The sequence below is a fragment of the Malaclemys terrapin genome, chromosome 1 (assembly GCF_027887155.1).
Source record: "Malaclemys terrapin pileata isolate rMalTer1 chromosome 1, rMalTer1.hap1, whole genome shotgun sequence".
In the NCBI taxonomy this organism is placed as follows: domain Eukaryota; kingdom Metazoa; phylum Chordata; order Testudines; family Emydidae; genus Malaclemys; species Malaclemys terrapin.
The window spans coordinates 138,735,368-138,762,967 of record NC_071505.1 but is presented as its reverse complement, the minus strand read 5'-3'; the positions used below and the strand labels follow the sequence as shown (position 1 = coordinate 138,762,967).

Here is a 27,600-nt window from a genome sequence, read left to right as displayed (position 1 = left end):
GATTCCACTGATCTTTCATTTGTTCTGAGCATGATTCCTAGTCTCACAGATCTTGAACACCAGACAGAACACAGAAACAGCATTTTCATTAATGAATTGGATGATGAAATAGAGAGTATGTTTATTAGTTTGTGGATGACACCAAGGGGTTGCAAGCATTTTAGAGGACAGGCTTAGAATTCAAATTAACTTTACAAATTGGAGAATTAGTATGAATCAACAAGATGAAATTCAGTGAAGACAGGTACAAAATACTGCACTTAGGAAGAAAAAAAATCAGATGTACAATTATTGATTGGGACTAACTGGCTAGGTGTTAGTACTGCAAAAAAGGATCTTGGGGTTGTAATCAGTCACAAATTGAATATGAGTCAGCAATGTGATGCAGTTGAGAAAAAGCCTGCTATCATTCTGGGTGTATTAACAGGGGTGCTATATGTAAGGCATGGGAAGTAATCATCCCACTATACTTGGCACTCAGGAGGCCTCAGCTGGAGTAATGTGTTGAGTTTTGGGTGCCACACTTTAAGAACATGTGGACAAATTGGAGAGAGTTCAGAGGAAAGTGATAAAAATGATAAATAGTTTAGAAAACCTGAGCCGGGTATCTTTATTTTTGATTAAAGAAGACTGAGGGGGGACCTCATAAGATTCTTCAAATATGTTAAGGGCTGTTGGACTTTGATCAATTTTTCTCCATGTCCTTTGAAGATAGGACAAGAAATAATGGGCCTAATCTGCAGTAAGGAAGATTTAGGTTAGATTTTGGGGGAAACTTTCTGAGGACAAGCATAGTTATGTGCTGGAATAGGCTTCTAAAGGAGATTGTGGAATCCCTGTCATTGGAAATTTTTAAGATCAGCTTAGACAAACACGTGTTAGGGATGGTCCAGGTGTACTTGATCCTGCCTCAGATTTTTCAACTGTATTAAGATGAAAGGCAACAATTGCTAGCGACTCCATATTAAGAAAAGTTGACAGATAATTCAGCAAAGGGACTCAGATACAGCAGGATGGTGTGCTCTCTCCCTGGAGCAAAGACAAGAGATTCATCTACAAGATTGGACAGGATTATGAATTCATCTGGCAAATTTCCACTGCTGATGATGGACACTGGAAACAACAATATGACATCATGTGGAACTACCCAGATTATAAAATATATTAGGGATTTTGGAAGGGAGTTAAAGAAGAGGAAAGTCCAAGTGATTTCAGAGGTACTACTGGTCCAGTGAATGAGAGAAAGCAGGAGACAGAAAACACTGGAGGAAAACTGTTGGCTGCTCAAGTGGTGTAAAGCTGAATTTAGTTTTGTGGAACACTGGGTCACATTCCAGTGTGAGAGGAGACTGCATGAATAAGACGGCTGCATCTCAGAAGTAGTGGGGGTGATCTTCGTTGGAGACTAGGTGGAGCAGCCAGAAGAGCATTAAATTAATAAAGGAAGCAGAAGATGCTCAGGGTGCATATGCTGTAGAAAGTCAACTAACTAGAACCAAAACCTGCAGAACCCCATTAGAACCACCCATGTTCAAGGATGATTCCCCCTGACAACTACTTTTTTGAGAAATGTCAGTTAGCTAGGTCTTAATTCATTTAGCATATGCTCTATTGGTACTCTGTAGTGCTAGGTTTTTATCAGAATGTTCTCAGGGGCTGCCTAATACCATACAAAATAGCTGGGGAGTTTGGGAAGGAAGGAGGAGGAAGATTACGTCTCTCTCGAATTTTAACCCTGTGGTTAGCATACCTACATGGGATGTGGGATAAGTGAAGTTCAAGTCCCCTCTCCACCTGAGGTGGTGAAGAGATTTAAACTGGGATCTGCCACCTCTCAGGAGCATGCCTTAACCATCAGGCTATGGGACACCAAGCTGTTGCACTCTGAATAAATAATTAAAATCTAATCACCAGGCTATACAGTCATTCTCAAGTTTGTATTCTCGCTCTCGCTGACCCAAATGACTCTTCAAGAGAAAAAGAGAGAGAACACAGTCATGAGAATGGCTCTAGAGTTGGTTAGAGCACTCAGAAATGTGGAAGGCCAGGATCCAGTTCCCCTACTCTAATGACACTTTAGTTCTTTATCCAGAGTACAACAGCTTTAACTCGAGACACTGAGGAAGCTTCACATCAGAAGATCCCATGGCCCAGTGGTTAGAGTACTCCTCTTTGTGACAGATCCCTGTTGACATCCTTTCTCCCCCTCAGGTGGACAGGGGACTTGTAATGGCTATGAGGGAAGTCCCAATCCCCTGTGTCTTCATGCTAAAGTGGCATAAGGAACCAAACTCTGAGGGGGTGGGACATACTGACAAGAGGGTTGTATGCTATTTTCCATTTGCTAATTTAGGCAGTTCCCTGACTAGCATGGTGGCTTTTGTGCATCACAGTCTCAGGCACCCTCTCTCTCCCCATTCATTCTATGGAGAGCCAAGGTACCTAACTCAGGCCTGGTGGATCACAGTGATGTTTTCAGACACCTAAAAGTTAGGTGTTGAGACACTGAGCACCACAACATCTAATTCCTTTTCAATATTCAGCCCTAAGATATTTGGAAAACTTCAATGCCAACAGACATACAGGGTGAAAATGAACAGAATGATATAGACAGTGGTGTATCAGTAGCAAGCAAGTTCTCTGTAGGTTTCAGAATGATTTGTTAGTCAGAAGACTCCGATCTTAAATTTCATCACATGCAGGAACACAGAAATCTGACCAATTCATGTATGTATTTTCTTTCGATGGAAACAATTGCATGATCTGTTCAAAGGACAAATTGATGCAAAATGGTGAGGACTGTTACTACATTTCTATCAAAATAAAAAGTTGGTTTGAGTGTAAAGTGTATTGCTCTTCCCTGGCCTCTAGACTGATGAAGATAGAAAACAAGGAAGAGCTGGGAGAGTCTACTTATTTTTCTTTTTATATGAATTCTTGAATATCCCAAATTATACATAGCAGGTTTGTCAGGATGCTATTTATGACTTATTTGGGTATAGTACATAAATGTTTATGGGGAAAAAATACCAGAATACAAATCAAACTGATATAAATGGTGTTGAAGTTATTCTGGATTAAACCATTCAATAAAGGTATGTGATAAAGGTTACCAGAAGGTTGGACCAACTGATGGTTTTTAAACTGTGTTGGGAAGAGGTAACTGTCCATATAGTAATTGGATATGAACCACAGTTGGGAGAGCATCAAAAGGTAAAGGATTTCTGATTAGTTATTATGCCTTACTGGAAACATATCACCCGATGAGAATTGTCAGAGCAGATCTAAATGTAGATATTGGAACTGCAAAGATTGTATATGAAACAGTCCATGGGGGGCAAGACATTGGAACCATAAACTCCAAGGGAGCAATGGTCCTACAGACTTGTCTGGCACTGGATGTAGTGACTGCAAACATGCACTTTCAGAAGATGAAATGCCACCTCATAACTAATGACAGTGGAGGACACAAGTCCAAAACTGATTTATTTTCAACAACCTGATAGATAACCAATAATCAAAAATAAGATAATACCCAGTGAGAGATTTGTGAACCAGCACAGACTTTTTCTTATGGACTTCAGAATGCAGAGACCTTGAAAACATCTGAATTCCTGGGTGCTGGAAAGGCCTAAGTGGTGGAAACTTAAAGATGGGAATGAAAAAAATCTTTAACAAGCAGTAATATGTAGTCTTCCTGATTACACAGAGGAATGGGTGGAGGATAACTGTTACAAATTAAAGTTAATATTACTGAAAATGTCCTAGGAGTGATGAAACCAGTGCCAAAAGGATAAGAAAGGAATTGTGATGGTAGAATCCTCAAGTTAAAGAATCAGTTGAGAGGAAAAAGATAACCTTTAAGAAATGGTAAGTCAGTGGCTTGAGCAGTGTGTAGGGAGGCAAAAATAAAGAGGCTAAAAGAAGTGTTGTGATAGTCAAAAATTTGGATTGTGACAAGCTATATAACTCATGAGGAGAATGTGAGGGAGAAAAGATCACCTACAAATTCACTATGGCAACGAAGAAAATGACGAAGGACGAGTTTGCTTATATTACAAAAAAAGGTGAAGCAATCAATAAACTTGGGAGTGATTATTTTGAAAGAATGATGAATGAGGAGAACCCAAGGGAGGAATTAAGAAAATGTAAGCCAACTGGAGTGTGATAGATTGCATACAGGAGGAAGAGGTTGTAGAGTTACTTAGGCAAGTGAAAAAGGAGAGGAAGAACCTGGGCAGTTGAAGTACTGGTGGATGTGTTGAAGTCATTGGGAAAGGAAGGTGTCAAGCATTTTACAAATCTGTTCAGTGATATTCTTAAGAAAAAGAAAATGCCAAATGAATGGTGTAAAAACTTTGTGTGGCCCATTTTTAAATATAAAGAAGATATTACTTTATGTGCTAATTATCACCCATTTAAGATGACTTCACATGCTATAAAAGTATGGGAGATTATTGAAAAGGGTATGTGTGGAACAGCTGAAATTTGGATGGGTCACTATGGATTTATGCCAGAAAGGAGTATAATTGATGCCATATTTCCTCTATGAAACCTCATGGAGTAGTTCAGAGAAACGAGACAGCAACTGGGCATGGTCTTTGTGGACTTGGAGAATGCATACGATCATGTGCCAACAGAATTAGTTTGTGGAGTTTGTGATAGAGAGGTGTGCCAGAAGACTATGTCTGTCTTATCTAGGATATGTATGTGACTACCATAATCAAAACCAAATGGGGCTACATCAGAGAATTTCTAGTAAAATTTGGACTGTACCAGAGGTCAGTGCTGAGACCTTTTTTGTTTGCCATTGTCTTGGGTATGTTTAATGAGAATCTACTAAGGGAGCTGCCTTGGAATGTGTTGTTCACTTTTGGCTTAGTGATACAGGCAGAAGATTGTGAGACCCCACAAACCAACTTTGAACAGTGATGTCACAGGGCAGACTGAGCCCAGCTTCCCTGGCCTGGAGCAGGTGAGCATAATGCATCTAATTAAAGAGGGCTGGGCCACACCTGGGCCTATAAAGAGTTGCAAGTGGGCAGCTGAGGAGGAAGGACTGAGACAGTCTGAAGCCTGGGCAGCACAGGCCACACTGGAATGGAGCTAACTCCTGTGGTGAGTCTCTGGAGCAAAGGGGGAGGGGCTCAGGGAAGCAGCCTTGCAGCTGCTGCAAGGTGGGGAGCAGAGCTGACTGAGGCTAGGAAGCTGCCAGGAGCCGGAGTGCCATAAACCCCTAGGAGGGGTGGGCGGGAGGGCTGAGGTCTGGGGGGTGGTGGTGGTGAGGTATTTACTTAAGATTGTGTTCTGTTTGTTTGATTAACCTTTGTTATAAAAAATAAACAATCCTTGACTGAGACTGACCAGCAGCCAGCCAGGGCAGCAGGGGCGGCCCACCCGATGACAAGTGGCAGCACAATTTTGAGCAGGCAGAACTTGGAGTAAACATTGGTAAGACTGGGGATTTGATCACTGAGGGAGAGAAGCATCATAAAAGATATCACAGGCAAAAAGCTTAGAGTGAAAGAATTTAAATACCCGAGAGCAATGATTGCTGACAATGGTGCCCTCCTGAGTGATGCTCAACATCTTACCAAAGCTGCATGATGCAAATAGTGAGCTCTGACCCCAGTTCTCTGTGACAAAAGGATTCTAATAAAGTTAAAAGGTGGAGTGTATAAAAATGTAATTAGACCCATTCTAATGTGCAGAACACAGACTTGGCCAGCCACAAGAAAGGAAATCATGTACATTGGCCAAACCGGACAGTCCCTCCGCAAAAGAATAAATGGACACAAATCGGGCATCAGGAATGGTAACATACATAAGCCAGTAAATGAACACTCCAATCTCCCTGGTCATTCTATTACAGATTTAAAAGTCACTATCATTGAACAAAAAAACTTCAGAAACAGACTTCAAAGAGAAACAGCAGAACTAAAATTTTATTTGCAAATTTAACATCATTAATCTGGGCTTGAATAGGGACTGGGAGTGGCTGGCTCATTACAGAAGCAGCTTTTCCTCTCCTGGAATTGACACCTCCTCGTCTATTATCGGGAGTGGACTACATCCACCCTGATTGAACTGGCCCTATCAACACTGGTTCTCCACTTGCGAAGTAACTCCCTGCTCTACTTGTGTCAGTATATAATGCCTGCATCTGTAACTTTCACTTTATGCATCTGAAGAAGTGAAGTTTTTACCCATGAAAGCTTATGCCCAAATAAATCTGTTAGTCTTTAAGGTGCCACCAGACTCCTTGTTGTTTTTGTAGATACAGACTAACGCGGCTACCCCCTGATACTTGACGCTATAAAAGTAAATGACCCCAAATAGAGGAAGTGAAGAGAAAAAAGAATAAGAGTTATTAACTATTATTCTTATTCTTCCAGGTCCTGAGGAATATTAATGTACCTTCCTAATTTTAACGTTGCATTGATATCATAACCTACAATACACCCTAGCCAGACTGGGGAGAAAATGCAAACACATTACATCACCACCTTCATGGAGTTTAGCTAAATCCTCAGGAAGGCCTGGAATGTGAACCTAATGTTTCCGCTGTTAGCCCATCCCTAGTGTGCTAATTTCCTCCTCCATCTGTACTTTCTTCTACCTCTTGTCTACCTTTCTCTTTTTGCCTTCTACCTAATAAGAGTCTGGGTTAGCTTGCCAGGACAGACTTACCCTTGCTTCACTGCTGTAACAAACAAACAAAAGATGATTGTCAATAAACAATCAGTTAGCCTGATCTTTGAAACATTTTGCCAGATCTTAATGTGGCTAATACAGTTGTGCGAGTGTGACATTTCTGATATTTTTTTCCCAGGAACTAAACTGCAAGCGATGATGACAGAGAGACAGATGCTGCATCCCCTTATCTTCACTGTTCTTTCCTTTTTCCCTGTCTGTGAGTTTTTCTTATTTTCTCTTGGGAAGAGTTAGGATCAGACTTCAGCTACAGAAAAATAAAAGCTGCCAACCGTAACTCCCCTCTCTTTCCCAACTAGGGTTTTTAACAACATATAAAGAACAAGCAAGAAAGACATTTTACCTTGAAAAAAATCTCTTTGAGCGAAATTTAAAAAATAAAATAAAATAAATTTTATATATCTTGTAAGTTTCAAATGTTTTCACTCATTTTGTTTTGGCTTTTTCATTAATGTGTTTTAACAAAAAGTTTAAAAGTATTTACGATGGCCCTTTATATTGAATGTAGGCCTGCCAGAATGCCACACAGATCCTAATCCACAATTATTAGCTGTTTAATGTTGTGTGACAGTAAAACAAGGGAATTATCAACACCTTACCCCTCCTGGCTTTAGAGCTGCACTATTAACTCACTAGAATGTGCCTAACAGAGCTGGTTGGAAAACAGGATTTCCATCTTTTGGGAAATTCTGATATTTCAGTATTTGTTTTCATCCTGATTTTGTTCTTGTCCAGTACACAACAGAGCCCCAGTCCTGAACGGGTCCTCTAGATGAGCCCATAATGCAAATAAATAGTAATAATAATGAGACAACTAGTCTCCATAAATGCCTCAGCACAAGCTTCACATTCCCTTCCCTCACAGCCGTACAGCCATGGAAAGGACAGAGAAGGAGGATGAAAGATGGATTTTTTTATCTTTTCCTTTTATTTCTTTTGTGTTTGTTTCTTACAGGATTGCCTCTAAAACACTGGATTATTCCTTTTACTGGATTGGATTATCCAGTAATGGAGCAGATGGGCCCGGGCTATGGGAGAACAGCACAGCTCTCTCCATTGATGTGTAAGCCACAGTGTGAACCTGTTCAGTTCCCTGTACATTTATATAAAGCTGGCATGAAACCAATAGTGGGAGGAGATTCCACTGGCCTGAACTCAGTAATGTGTGTGACAATGTGGGTTAGGACCTTCATTTAATCATCTCCTTGCCTCCCACTCAGTGCCAGAGGCAGCAAAGGAGTCTGGGGTGTGGGATGGGGTGAGGTCGAGTCTGTTATAATATAACCTGAAATTAAAAAAAAAAAGCAGATTTCTTAGGCTGCTTTTTTTTCAAAGGAATTTATGGGAGTTACATGTCCAAATCACACTGAACTTCAGCAGTGTTTAGGAACCTAACTCCCTTATTCTCCTTTGAAAATCCTAACCTTAATTATTAAACAGACACATGGAAAACCTACTTAGATGTAATTTAATCTTCATTTTGTGCTTCATTTCTCCGGACTGGATTTCTGACAAGGAAGCTTTGAACATGGACTGATAACCCCAATCTGTTTGTGTAATTCCAGAGAGACTTTTGCAAGATCGCAGTTTATTCCATCACTGCTATGATCCTGATCTATAAAGACTAAAAATATCATTTGTAGGTATATGATCTATTAACCATTTGTAACTCTCTTCTTTTTTTATTATTAAATCGTTAGTTTTTAGTTGCTAAAGGATTGGCATCAGCATGATTATTGGATAAGATCTAAGTGATATATTGACCTGGCTAAGTGGCTGATCTCTTGGGATCGAAAGGACACGGTATATGATGAAATTGGTTTTTTACAACTACTCATCATAAAGTCCAGTATCTGTGTGATGAAGCAAGGGCTGGGGTGCCTAAGGAGATTGCATTTTTAACTTCTGGTTAACCAGTGTGGTGAGACAAAAGTTTACTTTTGTTACCGGCTTTGTATAATAGAATCATAGAAGATCAGGGTTGGAAGAGACTTCAGGAGGTCATCTAGTCCAATCCCTTGCTCAAATCAGGACCAACCCCAACTAAATCATCCCAGATAGGACTTTGTCAAGCCGGGCCTTAAAAACCTGTAAGAATGGAGATTCCACCACCTCCCTCTGTGTTGTGATAGCACCTAAAGACTACACCTCCCTAGGCAACCCATTACAGTGCTTGACCGCCCTCCTAATGAAATTGTGTTTCCTAATATCCTTGATACTGGCTGCCAACTAGACATCGAGCCTTTGATCACTACCCATTGAGCCCGATAATCTAGCCAGTTTTCTATCCACCTTATAGTCCATTTATCCAATCCATACTTCTTTAACTTTCTGGCAATAATATTGTGGGAGACCGTATCAAAAGCTTTGCTAAAGTCAAGATATATCACATCCACCACTTTCCCCATATCCACAAAGCCAGTGGATATCATCATAGAAAACAATCAGGTTGGTCAGGCATGACTATCAGGTTGTAGAATAATCACCAGTTTGGGATGAGTCTGCCCTATTTCTCAGCAATTTGTCCTGAATTTGGCATCCTCAGCTGTGACCCACTGAGGCAACGGTAACACGGGTGATTTTTATCCTCCCACTAATGACCAGTGTTAAATTGATCTAAATGAAATGATACATGGCAAGGTCTGAAAGGGATCACTCACTGCCGGCACCACCCACTGATCAGACAGGGTAGGGGAGGTCCTCTTTTTTCCTGGAACTCCTGTTGACAGCTGCTCTGTCCTTGCAGCCCTTCCGTGATTCGGCCCTGAGGCCAGGTCATCTGTTCTACTCCACACCTTGTGGGATATATGAAAGAAAATTCAATAATGAGGAAGCCTTCAGATGCCTGTAAGGGCTTTGGGGCTTTCTCCTTAAGTCAGGCAATTGGGGTCTGGACCCTTTTGTGTTCAGGGCCTTCTCCCAACTTGGTTTCCTCTTGGGGGTAGGCTTGGTTAGGTCAGTGTTGCCAGACCTCAGGCAACAGGCCCTTCTGAAGCTCTCCTTCCCATGAGCTCAGAGCATAGATCTATTCCCTTCCACTCTCCACCCCAACTGAGCTGGCCTGCTCTCTCTTTGAGCTCCTCCTCCAAACCATACCTGCAAAGCATGTATGATGGGGTGGGGTGTCTGGGACCACAGCAGCTGTTTAACTCCTTCCTTACTGGTGCAGGGTTTGTATACCACATCACACAAGCATATATCACTTTGGAAAAATGTGCAGTTTCCTGGATCCCCTTTGTGACGGGCTTTATTCTCTCCTTCCTTTTATTTTCCCTTTTCAGGCTCTAGTGGTTTGGGGGAGGGGTAGTATTACAAGTCAATCTGAAAGGAGCACAGAGGGATGGGGAGGAGGAGGAGGAGGATATTAGTAATGGATGCATTCCCGTGTGGGCCAATGGGTTCTCCTGGTGGCCCATAGGACATTGTGTTGAAAGCAGATGGCTTGTTTCACATCACAGTGGATTCAGATAGTGATGATCCCCAGGGCTCTTCCTTTTCCTGGGGTGGTGAAGTGAGGACTAATCAGACATGGGAATGTGAACTGTATCAGGAGCGGCTGGTACCAGAATAGGGGAGCTGCTTGAGTTCGCGGTTTCCCCTTCCATAGGAGGAGTGTAGCAGGGTTGGCCTCCTCCCACACACTGTCTGATGGTCAATGGCACCTCTGTAGCAGCCTGCCTCAGTTTCCCCTCTGGTTCCTCTGTAATTCAAGAAAGTGGCTTTCAAAAGCCCAGTAACAGCCCTTTTGAGGCTCTGATTTTATTATCATAAAATTCCAAATAAACCCAAAAAGTCTTCCACCCAGCCTTAAGCTGGGGACAATCCCTTCACCCTAAGGTACTGTTCCTTCCTCTGTTCTCTGAGCCATTAGAGAAGATGCATGGCCTGGCCTGCCTTCTTGGCCTTTGCTCAAAAAGAGAACAAAACTTCTAGCTGGGACTCTCTATCCAGCCCCATATCCCTTCCTCAGGTACAACTACAGGGGAGTTCTTGCCTGCAGCTTCACTCTGTGGCTGCCCCCTTTGACTGTCCACAGGCAAGTTTTTCTACTCTCCCAGAAGCCTGGCTTTTTCACATGACCATGTCACATGACTTAATTCATTCTCTCCACCTGGGGCAGCAAATCAGCTGAGACTGATCTGCCTTTAGAATCTCCACATACCCTGTGCCAAGGAGCAACAGCAGGAAAGAATTATTCCAGTTAGGAGCCACCTATCTGCATCCTCTCCTCTAACAGAGGAGCTGTTCCAGAGCTGGCCTCACTCCTCTCCAGAGGGACAGTTTAAAAAAGAGGTGAGCCCACATTACCTGTTCCCTGGAAGGAAAAAGACAGTGTTAGCCAGATCCTAGGGGTAACAAAATAAACTTTACTCCTGTTCTGCCATCAGGACCCATCTCTGTTGTATGTTTATACAGTGCTTAGCACAATGGGGCTCTGCCTGCTTGTAGTCTTTAGGTGCTATCACAACACAGATGTTAAATAATCCTCCCCCTCAGCATCAGCATCATTTGTGAAGTTTGCATAGCTTTTACTATGTAATAATAACAAAAACACACATACACAGTGTTTTAGCCCAGAGCCTCAAAATTCTTTACAAATATGAATTGATTAATCTTCATAATATCACCATAAAATAGGAATACATTTTTATCCCCATTTTAAAGATGAGGCACCGAATTAAGTAATTTTCCAAAAGGCCACACAGAGAGAAAAAGGCAGAGCAGGAAATGGAACCCGTTCCACTCCTCTAACAACTAGATACACTGTCATTAATCTAAAAGTTTCCTTGGTCATTTGAATAGGAACCTTGCCCGACTGATGAATGTTCCACATGGATGGGATTTATCCCCATAAACTACTCCCCACTCTGAATGGCCAAGTCCCATGCCCTTCTATAACAAACTCATCAGCAATTTTCTGTGACCAAAGTAGAGAAAAAAGAACTAAAGGTAAATTACACTGATAGTAAACATAGGGCAAGATCCTCAGTTGGTGTAAATTAGTGTCATTTCCTTGAAGTCTAGGGACATTGATTATTCCAAGATTTCTCTTTCTGCAAAGGACTTGCTAGAATATGATTCTCATGGTTTCTAAGTTTCTTCTTGTGCTAATTAAATACATTCCCACTAAACACTTTTTCTTACAAACACAACTGTTACGAAATATGGATCTGTAGGAGTGGGGTCTGCCATCTTCCAAAACCACGCAGTCACCTTCGCGGTAATTTTCACTGACTTGAAGCCTGAAAGACACAGTTTACACTTAGTTGGTGATAAGTTAAAACCAGAGAGTGTTAACATTGGGATCATTTGGAGCCGGGAGCTGTTTAACCATGTGAGAGTGAGGTTGATATTTCTGAAAGCGAGGAAATAATAGCACAGATCAGGGCAGCTGCAGAATACACAGTGTTGTGAAGGCTCCCCCCACCCCAGCTCTGCATCTGAAAATCAGTTCTGAACTGCAGACCTTGCTTATACTCCTGCCCCAGGGTATCCCTTGTGCATACATTGCCAAGCCATGGTAAATGGTGCCGTTATTTTCTGATATGGATAAATTGGGACTAGGATGAATGATAACAAAACTCACTGTTCCTTGTGAAAGGTTAGAAATTTCTGATCTTTGGCAGCAGAATTTCCCCTCTTTACTCCCCCTCCCCCCCCCCCCCGCCCCGACATCTATGTACCAAACTGGATAAGAAACACAGAAAGAAATGAACTTTGCGATGTTCTAGAGATTTACAAGTCAGTGGGAAGTGCTGCACCATCCTCTCACATCCAGGTCTTATTTGCTGCATTACGGGATAATCCAATCCACAAGCAACATGACAATGACACTATGAAATCCTGTATGGGAACAAATACTAATTATTTCATTTCAATTCCATCCTCTGCCATTTCATCACCATCTTCCATCCCTCTCTTCATTTGGGAGGAAGGTGAAAAGCAGCACAACAGCTTCCTTCATGTGGGAAATAGGTATAGGAAAGGGTATTAGCAGATCACTAGACCTTTCTCAGCAATACAGCAGCATGTGGAAGATCTGGACTCTGTTGGGGGAAGGTAAAGGTGTGGGAGAAAGGGAGGAAAAGTCAGCTGCATCTCCATGGTTCATGCACTAGAGTTTGGATAAGCAACCAACATTTTAAACACTAATCCTAATTAACTCTGAATGATCTAAGCTGCTCAGATGATGTGCTTTCTAACCCAACACAAATTTTATGGGTGGGCTTATTGCCCTTCAGCCAGGTCACCTGGCCAGTCTCTTTCCTTAACAATTGTCTGTACCCGGAGACAAAGTTCGCTTTTCTTGAAAAGCCTCCTGTTCCTCCGCTCCAGCCCCTGATCTGAAGGTAAGTGACATAACCAAGAGCTCTGATCAGTCTTCTCTCCTCAGATTCCTAAATGAAGAGACCACTCCCTTACCTCCCCCTCACACCTAATTTCATTCACATCTTGCCACAGATAAAGTATAAATGCATATAGTATTCTATTAGTCTTCTCCCTTCAAACTCCACTTGAAAAATTTAGGCTCAGATATTCATTTATCTCTTGATTAAGGTTAACTTTTCCCAACAGAATATAAAAGTTGTAGGACCATCCTGAGCCAGATTTGATTACCACAATGAGGAACAACACAAAAAGAGCATCCGATCTTATATTGCAGCTGACTCATTTGCATTCTCCTCTCAGAACTGTTTCCTAAACCAAACACCAGCACTCATCCAGTCAGTGCAGTAACTTTGTTAGGAATGCTCTAGTATATGAATATATAAGGATGGCAATTTCTGAACCCCTTTTGCCTGGAAACATCCAAGGGAAAAGTTTGAGGGGAGCTCATGGAAAACTGAGAGAGAAAAATTGGAAACAGGATACAGAAAAGAGAAAATAGACAAATGTTTGATTATGATTCAGGCAAACACTGGGGATTGTTCTTCTTGTACCCAAACCACTTCATCCCACCCCATGTTCCAGAAAGGGGAAGTGGCTTGACTGTGGTCAGGAAATCCATGGGAGAACCAGGAAGAGAACTCAGGTCTCCAATGGAATAAATTTGCCTCCCTTGTAAGGCAAGTAGGGAATGTGAACAGAGACCCTGGGCTAGACTCTGATCTTATTTACATCAGTATAAATAGGGAGTTACTCTGACTTTACTGACAGACAAATCTTGCATGTGGTTTAAGAAGTGCTTAGACACTAGCTGATCAATTGTTGCTTAGGCAACCTTGTTTAATAAATTCAATATTTAACTGACCTCAAGCAGATTAAATGTAACACCTTAGGCCTTGCGTAAAACTACAAAGAGAGAAGATCCCGTGAGCGCTTTGTGCGGGCGCAGCGCACTTCAAACTAGCAGAGAGAGAACTTCCTGTGCGGTTTCAGATGGAACATTGCAGAGTGAATAATTCTTCTCCTCTCAGCTCCTGTTGTCCATCTCCTACAAGGCAGTGACAGGGTGACCCCAGACTGTCTCTCTCCATCCTCAAAGGATTTTCATGAAGCACATTGGTGGCACTTCAAAGTCTAGTTCCTGCACTCCACCTCCTGTGAAAGAGCTACCAAGATATCATCTCTACATTCTTCATGGGCTTTCATTGGTAAAGTATATAGCTGTTATAAGAGGTATGTAATTTATTGCTTTTGTATAATTCAAAAAATGAGTGATTAGTTCTCCTGAAATGGACATATATCTGAAAACTTTGTTAAATTTTAGTCAGAAGAAAAATATTGTAGAGAGAGAATGGAATAGAATACCATTTTATCATTATTTTTAGTAAGAGACTAGGAAAGGATTTATTATCTCAGGCAAACCCAGTGTTAGAATTTGATATATTTGTATTTTATTCAACTCTGGTCTAGTATGTAGACTTTATAACTGTATTCACCAAATCTACAAGATCAACATAAGCTGGAGAAGACAGGAAGCTGAAGTTCTGTGAACCAAGGGTAATGATAATTAGAAGTGGACTGAGTGGCAGGATCTTTATCTTTCTAAATATTCTGGAAGCTGGTCTAAATAACCTGATAATGTAATGTAAATTAATGTAATGTAATTCTCAGATGGTACTAAATGGACGGGTGTTTCAAACACAAACAAGATCAGATAGATAACCTGAAGCAATTTGGAAAGTTTAGCAAAATGAGCAGAAAATAAAATTAAAACTATTACGTCTGGTGTAATAATCCGAAACTTTGCTACTCAGTGATAGCGAGAAATGGAAAAGAGATTAACTATGTGCTTGCAATGCAGTAGTTTAGCAAAAATGGTAATAACATTTTGTGGATAGGTAGATGCACTGAGTTATAGGACAGTCTCTTTCTCTATGGCACTGATGAGAGCATACCTAGAATTCTGCACTCTCTTCTGTTCACTTCCATTTTTATACACTATTATTAGTGGCACCTTAGAGACTAACAAATGTATTTGAGCATAAGCTTTTGTGGGCTAAAACCTACTTCATCGGATGCATGCAGTGGAAAATACAGTAGAAAGATATATATATATACACAGAGTATTTTTTCATGTCCTCTGTGTATATATATCTTCCTACTGTATTTTCCACTGCATGCATCCGATGAAGTGGGTTTTAGCCCACAAAAGCTTATGCTCAAATAAATGTGTAAGTCTCTGAAGTGCCACAAGTACTCCTGTTCTTTTTGCTGATACAGAGTAATATGGCTACCACTCTGAAACCTGTCACTATTATTAGTATTTTATTACTTATTTGTTGAACACCTACTATGTACCTTGCTGTATCGAACACAGGGAAGGTGGGCCAAGATTTTCAAAAATGGGTGCCTCAACTTAGCCTCTTATATCCATATCTAGTCACCTGAAAAACTGATTTATATTGAAAAATATTGAGCATCTCTCAGCCTCCTCTGAAATCTATAAGACCTACTGGCTATTCAGTGCTTTTTAAAATCAGGCTGCTTAGACTGAGAAGCCTAATTTTTAGCACCCGTTTTTGAATATTTTGACCATGGACCCTGTCCCAAGGATTTATAACATGACTTATAACAAAATAAAAAAAGCAGAAAGTGGTGAGCAGTTTGGAAGGAATTCAGAGACAAGACATGCACTTTATTAATGAGGCTGAACGGACTGACTTATAAAGAGAGACTTAAGATCTAAAAGTGTGTAAGAAATGTTGTTCAAACCATGACTAAAAGGGGATACATGATAACTGTCTAGAAATATTGAAAGTGTATCAACATCAAGGAGGTGATTGGGGTGGTGTGAGGTTGTAGATGTAGGTGTACAGGGAGGGAGTTAAGACAAACAAAATTTTCCCAAAGTAGGGGGTGGAAATCCCTCTGCAAGAAACATTTAATATTAGACTGGATAAAGCATTAGACAGAATCCTACATTAAAGGTATGAAAGTATAAACCTCACTCTGTGATTGATATAACACTCCTACATTGACCATGTGTGTGGTGTGGGGGAGGCCTCTGTTTCACCAGCCAGGGAAGGGAAGCAATCTCCAGGCCCAAGTCCCTTTTCATGCCCTTCTTTATTATTTACAACAATGCAAACAAACAAAATGGGAACAAAAACAAAATAAAACACCCTCAGCTGAAAACATTGGTCATAATCCCCAGAGGTTTCCCTGCCTCAGCCAGTCAGGAAGAGGGACCCCCTGACCCTGTGACTCCTCTGGACTCAGCTTCCTCTTTCTGACCTGTCATGTGATAGTCGTGGATCCCTTTGACCACTCCACAATGTTGTTTTACCCTTGTCACAGATTCCCACAGGATCAATTAAATAACAAAGTTAGGAAAGACACCTTGACTTCTATGATTTTCTGCACCATGGCCACATTTGGACCATGTAAATTTAAAGTAACTCCCACTGACTTCCATGGAATTACTCCAGATGTACACAAGACTGTCTCTGAGCAGAATATCAGCCCATGATTCTGTCTATACTGAAACTCAGCATATGTTATGCTAAAGGATATTACTCAAAGGGCGGAGCAAGTGGAGAGGTGCGTCATTCAAGTGGCAGTACTTGGAGCACTGGAGCCTAAAGTTCTCCAAAATCCATATTTAGGCACCTAGGAGTGGTGTTTTCAAAAGTCCCTGAATGATTTAGGAGCAAAAGCCCCATTAAAGTCAATGGCATTACAATGGTATAAAACAAGTGGCGAATCAGACCCAGAGTCTCTAGAAACCTAAAGGGGAGAGCAGAGAGGGACACCCCTTGTAATCTTGCACATTTGACGTGTGCTGTAAGCATTTCCCCCAGCACAGCCATCCCTGTCAGTAGGAGGAGAAAGTCACCATCCAGTCCTCTCATTACCCTCAAATTGACTCACTGGGGGTTCTTTTGCTACTGGCAGAGCTAACTCTTCCTGATACTATCGAGTTCTCCAGTATTAGGAGCCAGATTGTGTCCAGCCTCCCTCCGCTGCCAGAGCACATGAAATCGTAGCTTTGTCTTTTATACTCTTTCTCCTGAATCTGTCCCGCCAGGATTTTATTTGTTTGTTTGTTTTTCTTTTCTGAATCTCTCTAGTTTGCTATTGTGTATTAAGGTGTCCCGCACTCAGAACAATGTGCCACATTCCAGGTGCAGTGAGAGGGAGGTTTGGCTCTTCCAACCCACATCCCCCTGTTTATTCTGCTGTGAGAGCATTAAAATTGCTGTAGTTCCTTAATCTGAGTATCAGTTTCCATAGATCCCATTTAACATCTCAGTTTACTCAATCCAACCTTTCTATCACAGAATGCACCAGAAATGAGTGAGCAGGCAGTGACCTATGTAGACCTGAAATTTCAAACTCCTTCCAAGCAGAAGAAGAAAAAGACACCTAAGAACAGCAGGGACAAAGGTGTGGTATGTTTGTAAGCATCTGAAAACATATCTGCTATTACTGATATTTTATTTTCCATGTTAAATCTCTTCCTTGAGCTGTACACAATGTATCTGATTGTATCTATTTATATTTTTACCTTTTTATTCAGTGCCAGGCACAGATATTTTAGTAATTTGTAAATATCTATCGAGCATTGAAATGCCCCTACAATGGTACACAGTATTCTGGGCATGGGAAGCAAAAGTTATTGTATCTCTGGAGCCCTGGAACACAGTTCTGTGATTCATAGAATCATAGAATACCAGGGTTGGAAGGGACCTCAGGAGGTCATCTAATCCAACCCCCTTCTCAAAGCAGGACCTAATCCCCAACTAAATCATTCCAGCCAGGGTTTTGTCAAGCCTGACCTTAAAAACTGCTAAGGAAGGAGATTCCACCACCTCCCTAAGTAACCCATTCCAGTGCTTCATCACCCTCCTAGTGAAAAAGTTTTTCCTAATATCAAACCTAAACCTCCCCCACTGCAACTTGAGACCATTACTTCTTGTTCTGTCATCTGCTACCACTGAGAACAGTCTAGATCCTTCTTCTTTGGAACCCCCTTTCAGGTAGTTGAAAGCAGCTATCAAATCCCCCCTCATTCTTCTCTTCTGCACACTAAGTAATCGCAGTTCCCTTCAGCCTCTCCTCATAAGTCATGTGCTCCAGTCCCCTAATCATTTTTGTTGCCCTCCGCTGGACTCTTTCCAATTTTTCCACATCCTTCTTGTAGTATGGGGCCCAAAATTGGACACAGTACTCCAGATGAGGCCTCACCAATGCTGAATAGAGAGGAATGATCACGCCCCTCAATCTGCTGGCAACAGCCCAAAATGCCATTAGCCTTCTTGGCAACAAGGACACACTGTTGACTCATATCCAGCTTCTCATCCACTGTAACCCCTAGGTCCTTTTCTGCAGAACTGCTGCCTAGCAGTTGTGTTATCGCAAACCATTCCTTGTCAATGGATGTTGTTGATTTGCCCCATATTCAAGGAGACGTCTCTTTGTTATGCCTTGTTGTGGGAGAATTAAAGGGGGTGACCGCTGAATTCTACTCTCCCTTCTGAAACCTACTCATACCCAAATAAAATACCATTTTCTTTCTGCTTTGCCTGATTGTAATAGTCAACATCATGAAGTCATTGCTGATCCTTATTTACCATCCCAGAGCCTTAAAATCATTTCTGTCCAGCGGAGGATTTCCTGAGCATCCAAGAAGTTAAGCAATTAGTTTTAGAGAAGATGACATTTAAAATGCTTTAAAAAAAACAGAAATAAAACATGATCTCCATTAAAAGAGCGTAATACCTAGTGGCCTATTTCCACTGAAGTTAATTGGAGTACAGCTATTGACTTCAATGGGAGCAGGAGCAGGCTTTAAATCAAGGAACTAGACCTGGATATGTTGAATGAATTTATAAATATGTTTTGTAGATCACAGTTCAATTTTGTTTGAAGTATTTCAAGTGAAATTTTACATTTCAAGTTTTTCATTAGCAGAATGCATGAGTCAAAAGGGTAATTGAGTAGATATGTTATCTTAGCTGAAGATTTCCATAACTTTTAATGCTTAGCTTTTTTAACTCTAATTTTCGCGATTTATTTATTGTATGTACAAAGCGTTATATTAGTCACTTAAACAACTTTCAGTGTAAGTTAACAGTTTGGGTAGCACTATAAAGAGGAGTCTGATACTGGAAAAAAGGTGATAAGATGCATGTGCTGAATTCACAGATGTTGGTTGATCCCAGTACATTGACAGGCTACTGCAGACCATTGTACTGTGGGACAAAACCTTTTCATACAAAAGTCCTGCCATGCCCTATGTACTGCAGTGGTAGTCTCATACCTCCATTGGATTTTAATAAGATCCATCTACCTTGTCAGTGCATTGAATGAAATTCACTATGCCATAATTTACTAGAAGGAAACGAAGAGGTTGTGACCTATACGGGACTGAAATGCCATAATGCTTCTGAGCACGAGAGGAGAGAAAGGACTATGAACTCCCAGAGCAAAGGTACTATATGCTACTTGCTGCTGACTCCATATTTACTGCTCTTTATCTGTCTAACGTTACCTTAAACTGTATGAGAACATTAAAAGCAAAACTCTGCATAATGATTCAAGACTTAAATATCCAACATCAAGACATTCAATGGCTGAGATGCCCACAGGCATTATCCACCTGGTCTCCTTGCACATTCTTCATATTAAGATATAAAGGTAATTCTGAATGTATGTAATATGGGAGAATTGGGGCCAGATGGTTCTCAGCCACTATATGAATGTTTGAGGGGAGGAGAGCGATGGGTGCCAGGAGTGCCCTGCCTTCTACCCCCAACCGCAGTGGCCAGGCATTTTCTTCCCAGGTGCAGGGATTGCTCCCTCATAGAATGCACTGAGGCTTTGGCCACCCCATGGTGAGGGAGGTACAGCTGTGGCCTTATCTAGCCTTCTCCCGTACTATGTAATTCAGGAGAGCAGCTACACTATCCTATAAGATGCTGTAGTGTGTGCTCTCCCCTTGCACACTTGAGAGTTTGGGGAGGGACTGTTCCCCAGGGGACACAATCCCCACCCAGCAGGAGTTTCCACACTGGCCCAACACAAGGCAGTTTCTAAAAGGCACAGCTGAGTCCTTAATGCTGTTTTAAGGTGCCCTTGATGGTGGAACTTCCAAGAGGGAAGGGGGAGCCCTTTTTGTTCTTCCTAGAACGCTTTGTTCTGAGACTCCTTTTCCTTACCCCACCTTCATGAATGTACATGATACTAGCAGTGAATGAATATAATCATAGAATATCAGAGTTGGAAGGGACCTCAGGAGGTCATCTAGTCCAACCCCTGCTCAAAGCAGGACCAATCCCCAGACAGATTTTTAGCTCAGTTCCCTAAGTGGCCCCCTCAAGGATTGAATTCACAATCCTAGGTTTAGCAGGCCAATGCTCAAGCCACTGAGCTATCCCTTCCCCCCAGGTATTGGCCTGCTAAATCCAGGATTGAGAGTTCAATATAATGCTTCCCCTCTTTCACAAATTGCTGATAGATGCAGTATGGTACACTGCACAGGGCTTCAAACTGACAGCCAGGATCATTGGGTTGTATTCACTCCCTTGGTAAGCCTGGGAAAAACATTTCACCTCTCTCTGTTACAATTTCTCCATCTGTATAAGGATAAAACTTTCCCACCTTTTTTAAGTACTACGGTTGAAAAGCTCCATATAAGTGCTAAGGTGAAAGAAATATACTTTAATGGTGTTCTGCTAGGACTGCAGGACACTGTTCTGTTGTCATCAGGTCCCATGTAATACAGTCTGCCTCCTTACTTTGGCCTCTCTAGAGCTAGATTCTGCTATCCAGGCATCCTGACCTGTGTAATCTGGAGCGTGGAAAGAGTTTTCATTCCATAGTTTGAAAGTTCTGATGACCTGTTCTGACTCAGCTGAATAGGGGTGAGGGTACGGGGAGGTGAATGGATACATGTGTGTGGTCAAGCTGCATTTCATTAACACAGAGAATAGGACTGGAAAGAAGAACAGGCCACTCTTGTGGATAAATCTGATGCGATTTTATAGAAAATTAGAACATCTATGCTGTTCGGGTTTTTTTAAACCATTCTACAGAATGTAATTGGTAGAGAATTGTATTGTTGCTATAAGATGGCTAAAATATTTTAGTGAAGATCTCATTCTCTGTTAAATTCTATAGACGTATAAAGTATTGTTTTAATAAACCCTTCTCAAATTCTATACAACTTAATTATCTTCAGTCTTAAATACCATAGCACTTTACAATAAGAGCAGAGACAGAAAAAAAGCATTGTTGCAATAGTAATAAAAATATATATCTAGGGCTTATGCCTGGTTTAGGGCTTAAAAACGTTCCTCTCCCTCCTCCCCACATAATTCTGTACTTCTCCCTTTTCTCTCTCTCAGATTCTTCTGCTCCAGCTTCTGCATGGGGGGTCATAGCAGGGATTTTGGGGATCTTCTGTTTGGCTTTGCTGATAGCAGTGGGTGTCTTGGCTGCCAATGGTAAGCATGTGCAAAGTAGATATTGAGAGACAGGCTCTGTACTGGTGTACTCCTTGTGTAACTGCTGGAGCGTAAATCTCATGGGGTGTAAGTCAGTGAAGAGCTGCAAATGATTAGCTCTTCTGAAAATCAGGCCACTTATTCAGATGCCTAATTATGGTTTTAGGGGGCAGGGCAGGGGCACCAGCTGGGTTATTTCATATTTTCTCCCCCACACTCCCAAATCCATGGTGATAGCAGCACTTCCACTGGCTTGTCCTCTGTGCTCTGGAACCACTCCCTTTGCAGGGTTTCCAGGGACAACTGCAACTGACGACCCCCTAGAAAAAACAGCTCCAATTAGCTACATAATCCAGAAGGGGCATAGGGGCATTTTTCTGCTTAGAGGTCACTTCAAACCTGTGTTCAACATAGATATTGGAAATCGGGATGTTTTCAATTGCTCTTTTCTGTGAATCCTTACAAAGTCAAGATTTTTAGCCACACAATTTTTGAGGGTGCTACTAAGTTCAAAATCTTTATTTTTAAGATTACTTTTAACAAGGAAAAAATACCTGTCATGTTACATGTAACATTATAATTTGCTGTTATTACAATATATTAGACATTCTGCCTGATGGCATAACTGCAGGTAGAATTTGGCCCTTTTTGTCCCTATAAGGCATAAACTGTGCAGTGATTTACTTTTAAGTGGTACATCATATTGTTTATATTATTTTGGCTTTAAGTTTTTCAGATCTCCCAAATACCATGTAAACAGCAGGAAAATCTGAACCAGTTTCAGGAAATTATCCCAGGTAAGAATGGAAACCTGACAAAAGTTTTGAACAGGAAGGATTGCCTTCAAAAGGGCAACATTTTTTCTTGTATGTGCTGTAACCTTAAACTAAAATCATTTCAAATTAAATCCCCAACATTGTTGCTACACTGATGAATAGCAGATTATGACATTTTGGGTTAACTAGATTCCAATTCTTTTTATTCTTATTTACCAAAAATTTGCACTCACTGCAAACGTCAGAAGTGAGTCTTGAGGAAATGTAAAGGAAGCTCAGTTCGTTTAACTTACATGCTGAAAGGCAACCGGAAAGGAGTATAGCAAGAAAAAATAGTTAACATGAGAGAACAATAATAATAATAGAATCAGAAATGTAGAACTGGAAGGGACTTTGAGATCAAATAAATGTAGACCATCCCCCCTGACAAGTGTTTGTCCAACCTGCTCTTAAGAACCTCCAAAGACAGGGATTCCACAACCTCCTTTGAAAGCATATTCCAGAGTTATCCTTAGAGTTGGCAAGTATTTCCTAATATCCAACCTAAATCTCCCTTAGTGCAGACTAAATTGATGAGTTCTTGCTCTATCTTCAGTGAACATGAAAATCAGTTGATCACCACCCTTTTATACCTACCTTAAGCCCTTAGCATATCTGAAGATTGTTATCAGGTCCCCACTCAATCTTCCTTTCTCTAGGTTAAACATGCCCAGTCTTTTCAATCTTTTCTAAACCTTTGATCATTTTTCTTGCTCTCCTCTGGACTCTCTTTAATATGTCCACATTCTTTGTAAAGTGTGGCAGCCAGAAATGGACTCAGGACTCCAGTTGAGGGCTGACCAGTGCTAAGCAAAGCAGCACAGTTACTTCCTGTGTCTTATACACAACACTCCTGTTAATACACCCAAGAATGATATTACCCTTTTTCGCAACCAGTTCCTCCCTGTTAGTCAGAATCAAATATAAAATGGCTGCCACCCAGTTGCTGCCCCCACCTTCTGAAATAAAAAGTTATCTCTAATACATTCCAAGCATAGTCTGTGTTTTGCCATATTACTTTTCCAGTGGATGTCTGGGTAGTTAAAGTTCCCCATTACCACCAGGATATTTGTTTTGGATATTTCTATTACTTGTTCTAGAAATGCCTTCTCCATTCCTCTTCCTTAGTTGGTGGTCTATAGTAGACCTCCTCCTGTGAGATTCTTGTGTTTTTTCTCCTTTTATGTTCACACAGAGACTTTCAACTTATCTACCTCTCACCTTCTTCTGGACCTCAGAACAAGTGTATATACTCTTGATTTATAATGAGACCACCTCCTTCCTTTTTTCCCCCCTGCCTATCTTTCCTAAACAAACTGTTACCCTCTATACCAATATTCTACTCACGAGATTTATCCCACTAAATCTCTGTGATACCAGTTTAGGTATAAAACTAATACATACTAATACTTCCCATTCTCATGGGTTATTCCCCATACACCTTACATTTATAGACACACAGACTTTAAGGTCAGAAGTGACCATTGTGATCACCTAGTCTGACCTCCTGCACATTGCAGGCCACAGAACATCGCCCATCCATTCCTGTATATTTATATACAGATATCTAAAAATTTGATTCGATTATCCCATTGCTATACATTTTATTGCTCCTATGATGATACTATATTAACTTTCCAGTCCTCCCCATCCAAATATTTAGCCTTATGTTAAGGTCACCCTTTTTTATACCTACCTGTGGGCTTTTGTCACCTGCCTCCTTTGAACCTAGTTTGCTAGGCTAGTCCCTATACAAAGATGCTCTTCCCCTTCTTGGTCAGGTGGACCCCATCTCTTCCCAGGAGACATTCTCTGTGGAACAACATCCCATGGTCAAGGAAGTCAAAGCCTTCCCATTGACATTCACAGACATTCATTTATTTCCAGGATGCATGCATCACTGCCTGTCCCTTTACCCTCAACAGGGAGGATAGACAAGAACATAACCTGCACCCCTCACTCCTTCACCCTTTCTCCCAGAGCCCTGTAGTCACTGCAGTTCTGCTCAGAGCCATACCTGCCAGTATCATTAGTGTCCATGTGGATGAAGCAGCATGGGGAAGTGGTCAGAAAGATGGATGAGCCTTGGCAATCTTTCTGTAACATCTTGGACATGAGCTCCAGGAAGGCAGAACATTTCCCAGGACATCATGTCAGATCGGCAGATACATGCCTCTGTTCCCATGACATGAGAGTCCTTGGTCACCACCATCCAATGCCTCCTCCTCTTGAATGTGTTGGCCATGAGTTTCTCAGCCTTGAGGGCAGGTGTTTTTTCTTCCTAAGCCATTGGGGTCTGCTGTTCACCTCCTCTTGCCAGTACCTCATACCGGTTCTTGACCATGATGGATGGGGGACCTGGATGGGGGGCTGAGCACTATCTACTGCCTGAGGTGGCCAGCAGCAAGTCTTCTCTCCGCAGACCAGCTGGTTTTTCTTCCTCCTCTGTTGCCACTGTAGTCATCTGCTAAGAAGCTGTAAGATATACTAGTCAACCTCCCACTTTAACATTTTCCATCTCTGGTGCTTCTCAGCATGTAGGTTAAACCATCCTAGATTTCCTGACACTTGCACATCAGTAACTGAGTGATAAATGGAGTCTAAGCCTCACTTGCACATCATCACTGAATTTTGTCCATTGTGCAAGAATTCTGCTCAATCATTACTGACAAAGAAACAGCCAATTAATTACAATAGCAGACGGACTTGATGTATAGAATCTAAAACATTCCCCGGGGGAAAAACAAACAAACATGATTTGTGTATAAAAGGAAAGTGATACAGGTACAATAACAATTAGTCTATTTGCTATGGCACAAGAGTCCTCATGCCAGCTTCAGAATGCCAGCAACCGTGTCAGTGCTTGTGAGTCTCCAGATGGTTCGTGAAGCACTTGACTTGAAATCAAACTACAAAAGAAAATCGATTATTACAATTTTAACTTAATACTTCTAATAAAGGGACATCTAGAGGCCTCAATCAGATATGGGCCTTCATTATATTAGATGTTGAACAAGCACAACATAAGAGACAGTTCCTACATGAGAGAGATAACAAACTTAATACAGGCAAAACACAATATGTGGATGAAACAGTCAAGCAGAGGGAATTGGGGAGGGAAGACAAGGGTAACAGTAATAGAGGAAACATAAATTGTATTTTCTTTTTAAGGATGGAAGTCTCTTTGCCCAGAACATTGGTTTCAACATGGAAAGAAATGCTACCTCTTTTCTACTGAATACAAACCATGGCTGGAGAGTCTAAAGGCCTGCTCTTCTCATGGCTCCAGACTCCTTCAGATAGAAAGCAAACAAGAGCTGGTAGAGTATCTTCCTTTTTTGGAGAGTGGCATAGTCAGAATTCCCAATAAAGATTTGTCCATGAAAAGAAGATTACAGAAAATTAGATTAGGCTTCGTTTGGCAGCTTAAGATTTTTTTTTTCTTGATGGCTAATTACCTTGCTTCTCCTCTTGTCTCCCCAGCATTAGAGCCATATCTGAATCCTAAACTAAATTAAAATGCCCCTGTTGAAAGGCAAAACCTCAATGTCCCCTGTACTTCTCATATTCAAAGTACAGCTATTCCTGTGGTAAAAAAAAAAAAAAAAAACATTAATTGCTCCAGGTGACTTAGGGGAGGTATTGTCCTCCACACAAGAGAGTCAATAGAGATTAATCCACAGAGAATTCTTTTACCATTTCTAGAAAATCTATAGCAAACATTCTTGGAGATGATGAGGAATGTGATCAGTCTGGCCAGTAGAGTTGCTCAACCATGAGGCTGACTCTGCATATAGGGACCTGTTAACCACATCACTGTACCTGATATCCATACACTAATGAAATGAGCAGATATCTGATATGCATAAAACCATGAAATGAGCAGGGAAAGGAATGTAATTGCATGAATTGGCTTGGTCCTTCTACAGGATTTCATAAATCCCCTGGCAACTTCTCACTGGATAGGATTATTACGTGACAAGACCGACAGACTCTGGATGTGGGGGAATGGCACAGCTTTCTCCACTGACCAGTAAGTTACAGACACAACTAGAGACTTCTAATTTCCAAGAAGTGCATTTACAGCGCTATAGGGGAGAGAAACCAAGAATGAAATAGTAAGGAGCAACATGTCATCACTGGAATATATTTTTAGAATACTTTGAAGGCCCAAGTCAGCAGAAGATGTTGCCAGTGAAGTTGAGATGTATTGACCAAACTCCATAGGTGATGAGACACCAAAAGTTGAAGGGAAGGGGGAGCTGCAGTTAAAGAATAAAGTGCATTGGAACACCTGAGTGGACTAGGACTCAAAAATAAAATAAAATAAAATAAAAGATGTAGAAAAGAGGTTGTGCGTCATGACTGAAGTGCACTGGCAGTTAAGTGAGAAGTTTGCACAGCATGTGATGCACTACTCCTGACTCTATTCAACGCAGTTATTCATTGCATTCATAAATGCCAAATTTAAAAATCTGCTTCTCCACAATTGTTTCATTATTATTAAAATTATTTGTTGATGCTATCTACCACGGTGTTCAGATTAGACATTTTTGCCCTTGAAAAAATAAAGTAGTGACATAGATATAACTACAACGGCTGGAAATAACATTTTTTCTGTCATAGGTTTGCAGTAAATAAAGGATATGTTGATGGTGACTGTGCAGTTGTCAGAGGCAGAGAACTCTTCTCTGATGACTGCAAAGATACAAAGCGCTACATTTGTCAGCTGCCAGTTCTTGTGCCACAGTCCGATGTATCCGGAGAAGATAGATCATGGAAATCATGAAATCTGGGCATCCCAAACCCAGCAACAAATATCCCCCAATAAATACTAACTCTGCCATCATTTACTCTTCAAAGGCTGTGTTTAAATTGTAAAATTATAATATGCTTTGCTAAGATCATACGTTGTTCATGAGTCTGTGTCAAAAGGAGCTGGGATTGGCCTCTCATAAGAAAAAAAATCTGATAAACCACACATTTTTTGGATACCCACAGCCTGTCAGAGCCCTCCCAACAGGCCAAGCTCCTCTCTTTTTCCTTTTTCCAGTTCAATGATAATTTATTGTAAAATGGTAATTAAACCATTATATGATTAAAATAGGTGTTTTTCAATAAATGGTTGAAAATTGAAAAAAATCTGATTTATTTGCCACCTTTTATGATTTCTTTTT

General features: G+C 41.1%; 1 protein-coding gene across 1 annotated transcript; it reads left to right on the top strand.

The window, feature by feature from the left end:
* The first annotated feature begins 30 nt into the window (after positions 1-30).
* On the top strand, positions 31-27,212 carry LOC128832515 (natural killer cells antigen CD94-like). Its single transcript, XM_054020014.1, has 8 exons — positions 31-115; positions 7,670-7,809; positions 17,442-17,547; positions 21,510-21,608; positions 22,337-22,459; positions 25,595-25,743; positions 26,353-26,456; positions 27,050-27,212. Exons 1-8 carry the CDS (start codon positions 31-33, stop codon positions 27,210-27,212), a joined length of 969 nt encoding a protein of 322 aa, XP_053875989.1.
* The last annotated feature ends 388 nt before the right edge of the window (positions 27,213-27,600 follow it).